Raw genomic sequence first — 7,032 nt, 5'->3', positions numbered from 1 at the left:
CACACATCACGGCAGACACATCACATTTCAACCACGTTGGAGCTTATCCCCGCTGATGACATTCTGGCGTGACAAGAAACCCAAGACAGCTGCATTTCCAGCTCCATCTGTACCTGCTCCGGAAGCTGCAGCAGAGCCCCTTGTGAGGGAGCATCTCTGGTTACCACAAGGTTCAAGCTAAAGCTTTAAAAGAGCAAAAATATAAACTGTACTGCTGCCCTAAATAGTAACTAGCTGAATTGTATTGATGCACAAGAATTTATAGAGGGATTAGAGAGGAGAAATACACAGAATTTGGGTGGAAAATAAACAGGACTTTCATACCACCCTATAGAGAGTCGGGCACTGACTGGACCCTGGAGCTGGCATTGTGCTCATAGCTTTGGTCATGCCAAACTAATCTTGCAGTAACAGTTCTCCCAGTGTTGGGATCTCATCCTTTTACAAAATGCCTGTGTTTCTAGGCAGTATTCAGGGTGCTGGAGTGAATCACTGTGCCGGGCTGCATCAGCTGCCTCATCCAGTTGCTCAGCTGTTTTCCCACATAGATGCTATTAATTTTTTCCTCTGAAAGCTGGAAAAAAGATGGCTGGAAACAACACAAGGCTGCCCTTTTCCAAGGCCTCATCAGCTCTTATCTCTGTTCTTATTATAAACCCACTGATTTTGCTGTTACCCTTAAATGCCACCTCCTCCTGACAAGGGACTTCCAAGCCCTGGCTCAGCCCTGGTCACCTCAGGTCCCTGGTCCCCTTTTCTGCCCTTCACCCTGGGAAGAGGGACCCAAGGGATCCCATCAGTGGCTCACGGCATTCCTGTGCCATAAGAGGGCACAGGATATCATTGCCCAAAATAGCAACCAGCCAAACAGAGCTCAGGGGATAGGATATACTGGGAAAAGTGGGTTAGAGGGGAAGATGTGCCCAGGCCCATTCATACTGCCATACACAGACCTGGGTGATGGCCAGCAGCTCAGAAAGATCCCTGGAGAGTGAGAGGCTTTAGAAAGAGCAGACTTGTCACTTTCCCAGTGCCACAGTGGTAATTCCCCCCATAGCCAGAGCCCATCCTTGGTCTCCAGGCAGCTCTTTGCATTGAGTTTCCAGTTTCTGGACCACAGACTGTATAAAGCTGGAGCATTTCGCTGTCCCGCATTAGGTCCATGACCTTATTGTTCTGCTGGTTTCTTTCTTCCATGTTTGTTTTTTCCTTGCTTTGCTTCATTTTTTTCCAGTTCTCAAGGCTGCACTTTTCCAACGACCAGTGATTGCCCATGAGTTCATGTCCCTAAGGTAAAGCCCTCCCCAGTCCATACCTACCTCTTCAAGGTGGGAGGTGACCATCTTCCTGTTAGCTCAGCCTTAAATGCCACATCCTAACAAGGACCACCTGGTCCCAAGCTCAGGTTCACCCAATAGCATCTCACATACCTGACAGCCCCACTCCTGGGACCTGACACACTTGATGTAAGAGCTTTTTAGCCTAAATGCCTACGGCCTCTTAGCAGGGGAAAGTCTGTATTTACAGGACCATCAATGGCATGGCCAGGCTCAGAACACACCTTGTCCCCTGTGCAACCTCTGCAGAAGCACCCTGCAGCCACAGCACCCCAAAAAGGCTGCCACCCTCTGCAGAGACTCTCAGTCCCGCATTTCCCCTTCACCCCCACCCCAGACAGCTGACAGATGCAGAAACATAACGGTGGTGTGCATAGCGACTGTGGTTAGATTTTATTGGTTTGTTTGTTTGTTTGTTTGGGGGTTTTTTACCCATATAATTGTTATAATACAAAATATACAGACTGGAGATGCCAAGCGGGTTGTGGGTCACCATGCCCCGGGGCAGGGGGTCACTCCATGCGACCTACAGCGTGAGGGAGAAGGCGGCATCTGCTCCGTGTGGGAGGGGGATTGTGGGCACCCCAGAGAGCCTGGGAGGAGGGAGAACAGGGAGAAAGGGACGCAAGGGGTAAGGTTTGGGATACCTGCCCTCCCACCCTTGAGAGAATGCAAGTGGGAGCTCAGCCCCACAACAAACCTGGGAACAGGTCTGCAAGATGAAGGGTGTGTTGAATGAACCTAAAAAACCACGTCATTTCTGCAAGGTGAATAATGTGTTGAATGAACCTAAAAAACACATCATATCTACAAGGGATGGGATAAGGATGGTCCCGCTGGGGAGTGGCCCCGTAGCTTTGGCTCAGAGCCCCAGGAGGGAATTCTAATGTCTCCAACACCAGGGGCTCAGCCTGGGTCTGGGGCCCAGCCTGACGTGGGTGCTGGCCCTGCACTCCTTCCCAGTTGATCCCAGACACTGCAGTTTAGGCCAGCCCAAATCACCCTTGGCTGCTAAGGATACAGATACTAGAGCCACAGTCAGGGACTGCCAAGGCTGGGTACATTCCCAATGCCTGTGGAGGGCCTCTGGCATTGGCATGGGATCATTAACACATGGGCATCACTCAGCTACAACTTGAAGTGGTATGTGGGTAGGACAGGCTTGCCTGCACACATCCAGCTCCAAGGAGCTGGTGGTGACAAGGATGTGGGGAGCACCAGGGTCCCCAAGCAGGCTCTCATCTGGCCATGCTGGGAGATGGGGATGAGCCCCTCCTGCCCCAAGGTGACCCTCCAGCCTGCCAGCAGCATGGCAATCTGGCTGTCCCCAGCCTCAGCTATCTCTCCCAGGAGCTGCCAGCTCAACCACGTCCCCAGCACAGGGCTATGCCTGTGGGGACACCTCTCTGTCCCATTGCTTATTCCCCAGCCCCTGGGCAGCAGGTGGGCCGGGATGAGCCTGGGCCTGGGAGCAGCGAACGATGCCAAGAGCATGGCTGTGAGCTCTAAGGGCCAGGACAGCCACCAGAGCCCAGCACATCTCCTTCTTTTATGTGTCCTCATACCCTGGCTTCCGTGTCCTCAGGAAGGGTTGGAAAGGGTACCTCTTGACTGGAGCCTCAAAGTGGTTCCCTGAGGTCCCTGTGTGCCAGCACCCTGAACTCAAGGGACAGGGGCTGAGGTTGCAGCCCTTTCAGTCTTGCATCCTTCATTCTGGGGGACCTGTGCCACAAGAAGTCACCTCGGGGTTCCTTTAGTCTCCCCTCTCCCCTTGTCAGGATGAGCCTCCTAGGTCTAACTTGAACCCTTGGGATCAGGGGATGCTCCCCACAGTTCATGCAGCAATGAGTCCCAGGTGTCCATGCGGCTGCCTTCTCCAGGCATGGTCCCTCCGCCCACCCACTGGCCCAATGTCTGGACAGGGAGGGTGGCTGGCACGCTGGACATGCTCCCCATGGCAGGACATGGCCAGGGCAGGGGAGGAAGCCAAGGCACTGGGGCCCTTTGCAAGACTTTAGTGATTTCTAGACAGCATCACTGGAGGGTTTGGCCTGGAGCCGGGACTGGGGGCTCCTGGGGCTGGGGAGGATCAGGATTAGGGGAGCTGCATGGGGTGGTGTGCATGGGGAAAACCCTCTATTGCAGCCCAAGGCTGCAGTTTCTGCACCAGGAATGGGTGCAGGGAGATCCATCCAGGTGGAGTGCTCATCCTGTGCCAGCCATGCCCATGCTCCGATGTCTGGGAGCACCTGCTTGGGATCCCCCGAGGAAAGTAGAGCCGGCTCAGGGGAAAGGGAAGATCTCAGCGCTGACTGCATCTCCGGAAAGGGAGGTCCCTTCCTGCGGGGGTGTCTGTGCAGCCAGTGGAGGGGAGGCTCGAAGGAAAAGTCGAGAGAGAGAAGCAGGTTCTGGGCCCAGTGTCAGGAGCGCTCAGCTGGAGGCAGGTCTGGGAGCTAAATCACACTGTCGAAGAGCTGCATGGACCGCATGATGTTCTCGTCCTGTCGGGAGCAGGTGGGAAGTGGGCAAGTTGGGCACAGAACAGGAATCTAAGCAGCTCCCCCAAACTTGGCTTTACCCTTATGGCAACTCTGGCACATGAGTCAAGCGCCCCAGGGATTACAGGCAGTTTTCAAGCCCTGCTGGGATGCATGGCTCTTGTCATCTGTACAGGGATGACAGCATGGGTACAGTTCCCAAAGCAGAGCTCCATCCTTGCCCCTGGGAGCCTTGGCGTCATCCCCTCTCTGCCAGGAGGGAAGTGTGGGGGACAAAGGTCTCCAACAGACAGGGTGGTGACCCAGCCCAGAGAAGAGCTGCTGGTGGCTTTACCTTCTGGCAGGATTCCAGGAACTCCTCAATTGTCACCACACCGTCCTTGTTCCGGTCCATTTTCTGCAGACAAGCATATCACAAAGGTAATAGCAGGGACAGCCCCAGCCCAGGGAGAGCCCAGTACCCCCTGCCCAGGGTGGACACAGCACACCTCTGTGGCAGCCGTCCCCAAGCACCCAACAGGACCAGCAGAGCTCTGCTTCATCCCCAGTGTAAGGTGTTTTCTGCTGCACCCACTTCAGTCACTGGCTCAGTGCTGGAGCTCTGCTTTCCCAGGATATGCTCAGCTCACCTGGAAGAAGTTCTCCACATGCTCCCGGGGCGCTTCCTCCCGCATGGCCGGGTAGGTATATTTGCCCATCATGTCGTAGATGGACTTCATGATGTCCAGCATTTCCTGATGGGAAGGGAAGCAGGATTGCAGGGTCAACACAGGGCTCTGTCTCCACCCAGTCCCCAACCCACATCTTTTTCATGATGCTTCCAAAAGACCTGTGGGGTGCTCAGATGTGTTTCTGCTGGTTCTGTGCACAGTGTGGGCCATGTGTGTGCCTGCATGTGTGATAGAGCCCCAAAGCGCACACTCTTCATCTACCCTCCATCCCAGAGACACACCAGTGCCAAGGAGCCAGGAGGGACATGTTTGCAAAGCTAAGCTCAGTTAAATACTGACCCTCTGAGCTCTCCTCCAGAGCTCAGCCAACACTCCCGAGTCCTGCCCTTGTCCCTGACAGGTGCAAACCTGTGCTGGTCCTGGGGACCTGTCTGGACCCCCCCCATCCCACCTCTTTGGTGATGCAGCCATCTTTGTTCAGGTCATAGAGGTTGAAGGCCCAGTTCAGGCGATCATCGATGGTGCCTCGCAGGATGGTGGACAGCCCAGACACAAAGTCCTGCAAGGATAGACAAGGCAAGCAAATGGGAGTTACAGCCACAAAGGGCCTCATAGGCACAAAGGCTGCTTGTCCCACCAGCAAAGGGGAACTCAGCCCTAAAGCAGATGTGGCCTCGGGCTGGGCTGAGAAGGGAAATATTGATATCAAATAGAGCCTGGGGAGAAACAATTGCTTAGCCCCATATATGTCCCACACTAGTCCCTTGAGTCACAGCACCCAAGAGGACAGTGTGCATCAGGACCTGCTCTTCAGCCAAAGCCCGAACAAGACCCAGCCATGGTTGTTTCTGCCAGTCTAGATATCATACAAGACACTAGCCAGAAAATACAGAAAGCCATTTTTTGTTGCTTTTCACTGTTTTTCTACTGCCTCTGGGAATTTAATAAACTCCACCAGCTCCTGCAAAGCTCTTCATCCATCTGCAACAGCAATGCTGCTGATCCCAGCCCTCAGTACCTGAAGAGATGCACTCTTCCTGCCCCACTGCCATCCCATCACCCCCTCCTTGGCCACAGCTCACCTCAAAGCTGACAGACCCATCATGGTCGGTGTCAAAGGCATTGAAGAGGAAGCTGGCGTACGTGCTGGAGTCTGCAGGGAGAAGGACAGTATGAGGGGTTGTTGTGTGACCCCCTGCCTCACAGAGGCACCCATGCAGGGCATGGGGACGGGGATGGGCACTCACCTCCCTGAGGGAAGAACTGTGAATAGATCTGCTTGAAGTTTTCTTCGTTGACAATGCCGCTCGGGCACTCCTGCCAGGGCCAAGCCACAGCGTCACTTCCACATTGCAGGAGGGGGTGAGCACCCTCCTAAATCCCTATGACTCCCTTGTTTTGCCTTGCTCCCTGCCCTGCACACCTGGTGGGGTGGCTGGTAAGGCTGCTTGGAGCATCTCCCTGTGGGCTGCACCCCTTGCTGGAGGGGCTCTGCATCCCAGGCACCCAGGAAGGGGGCTCTCTGCATCCAAGGAAATGGAGCACAGGATCAGGTCTCCCCACTGAGCTCCCTGGAGGCAGAATTAGGCTGTAGCCTTATAATCGACCTCAAGGTCCCAACAGCCTTCAGAAACACTGGGCACTGCCAGGTGCAAAACAACGCTGAGGTGGACATGGCAGCAGAGGTGGGGCTATCAAAGCTGGTCAAGGGGTACTCACATTTTTGAAGCCTCGGTACAGGACCTGCAGCTCTTTTCGGGTGAACTTGGTCTGCTCCTGAAGCTGATCCAGCCCCTCGGGGCGGTGGCAGACGGTGGAGAGCTCAAACTCATCCTCAACACTGTCTGCAAGGAACCCAGGGGAAGAGAGGGCAGCTGAGGCCAGCACTGTCCTACTCTACCCTGTCATGCCAGGGGGCAGGAGGGCACATCCCGTGCTCTCACACCTGCCGAGGGTGACATATTTTTGGGGTGGTCTGCTCAGCCAGAGTTATGTCTATGCCAGCAGAGGACACTCAGAGAGACTCTAGGGGCAGACCAGGGATGGACACTGGGCAACAGCCCCCCCAGCCTCCAGTACAGCCCAGGCTGAGCAGAAAGGGGGTGTGAAACCCCTCCAGTGCTGAAACCCTCCCTGCCTGCCCTTGTCCTCCCACCAGCACAAGTGTCTGCCCTGTGGAGCTGAGGCCCTTGATGTCCTGCAGGTCTGTGCTGCACCAGGGTTCATGTCCAGCAGGAGAGTTGCCCCTCCAGAACTCCCAGCCCCAAATGTCCCCCAGCCTTTCTAGATTCCATCCTGCCCACTGCGCCCCCACCTTCATCAATGGCTTCTCCCCACCCATCTGCCAAGCTGCAAAACCCCTACCTGCAGCAGCCAGCACCCCCAGACCCCACTTCAGCCAAGAAGGGATGTGGTCCCATAGCAGGTACCCCCTCTCCGTGGGATGGTTCAGCCCCTGCCCTTCCATACTCACCTTTTCCCAAGGGCGATTGGCTCGCACCGGTGGGCAGAAAGAGACCCTGGGCA

At 55.2% G+C, this 7,032-nt stretch overlaps 1 protein-coding gene across 6 annotated transcripts in view; it reads right to left on the bottom strand.

The window, feature by feature from the left end:
* Positions 1-1,705: 1,705 nt before the first annotated feature.
* The window catches only part of KCNIP2 (potassium voltage-gated channel interacting protein 2), a 43,977-nt gene continuing 38,650 nt past the window's right edge, over positions 1,706-7,032 (bottom strand). For all 6 annotated transcript variants that reach the window (XM_027648043.1, XM_027648045.1, XM_027648041.1 and 3 more), the window contains 7 exons: positions 6,226-6,350; positions 5,754-5,823; positions 5,589-5,659; positions 4,958-5,065; positions 4,465-4,569; positions 4,170-4,232; positions 1,706-3,838 (listed from right to left, as the gene is read on the bottom strand). In XM_027648043.1, the coding sequence (XP_027503844.1) occupies positions 3,791-3,838; positions 4,170-4,232; positions 4,465-4,569; positions 4,958-5,065; positions 5,589-5,659; positions 5,754-5,823; positions 6,226-6,350 (590 nt within the window). In that variant the 3' untranslated portion in view covers positions 1,706-3,790. The remainder of the gene's footprint in view (positions 3,839-4,169; positions 4,233-4,464; positions 4,570-4,957; positions 5,066-5,588; positions 5,660-5,753; positions 5,824-6,225; positions 6,351-7,032) is intronic.

Source organism: Corapipo altera, unplaced genomic scaffold (genome assembly GCF_003945725.1).
Source record: "Corapipo altera isolate COAL_440 unplaced genomic scaffold, ASM394572v1 56, whole genome shotgun sequence".
Taxonomy (NCBI): Eukaryota; Metazoa; Chordata; class Aves; order Passeriformes; family Pipridae; genus Corapipo; species Corapipo altera.
This window is presented reverse-complemented; position numbering and strand designations above follow the sequence as displayed.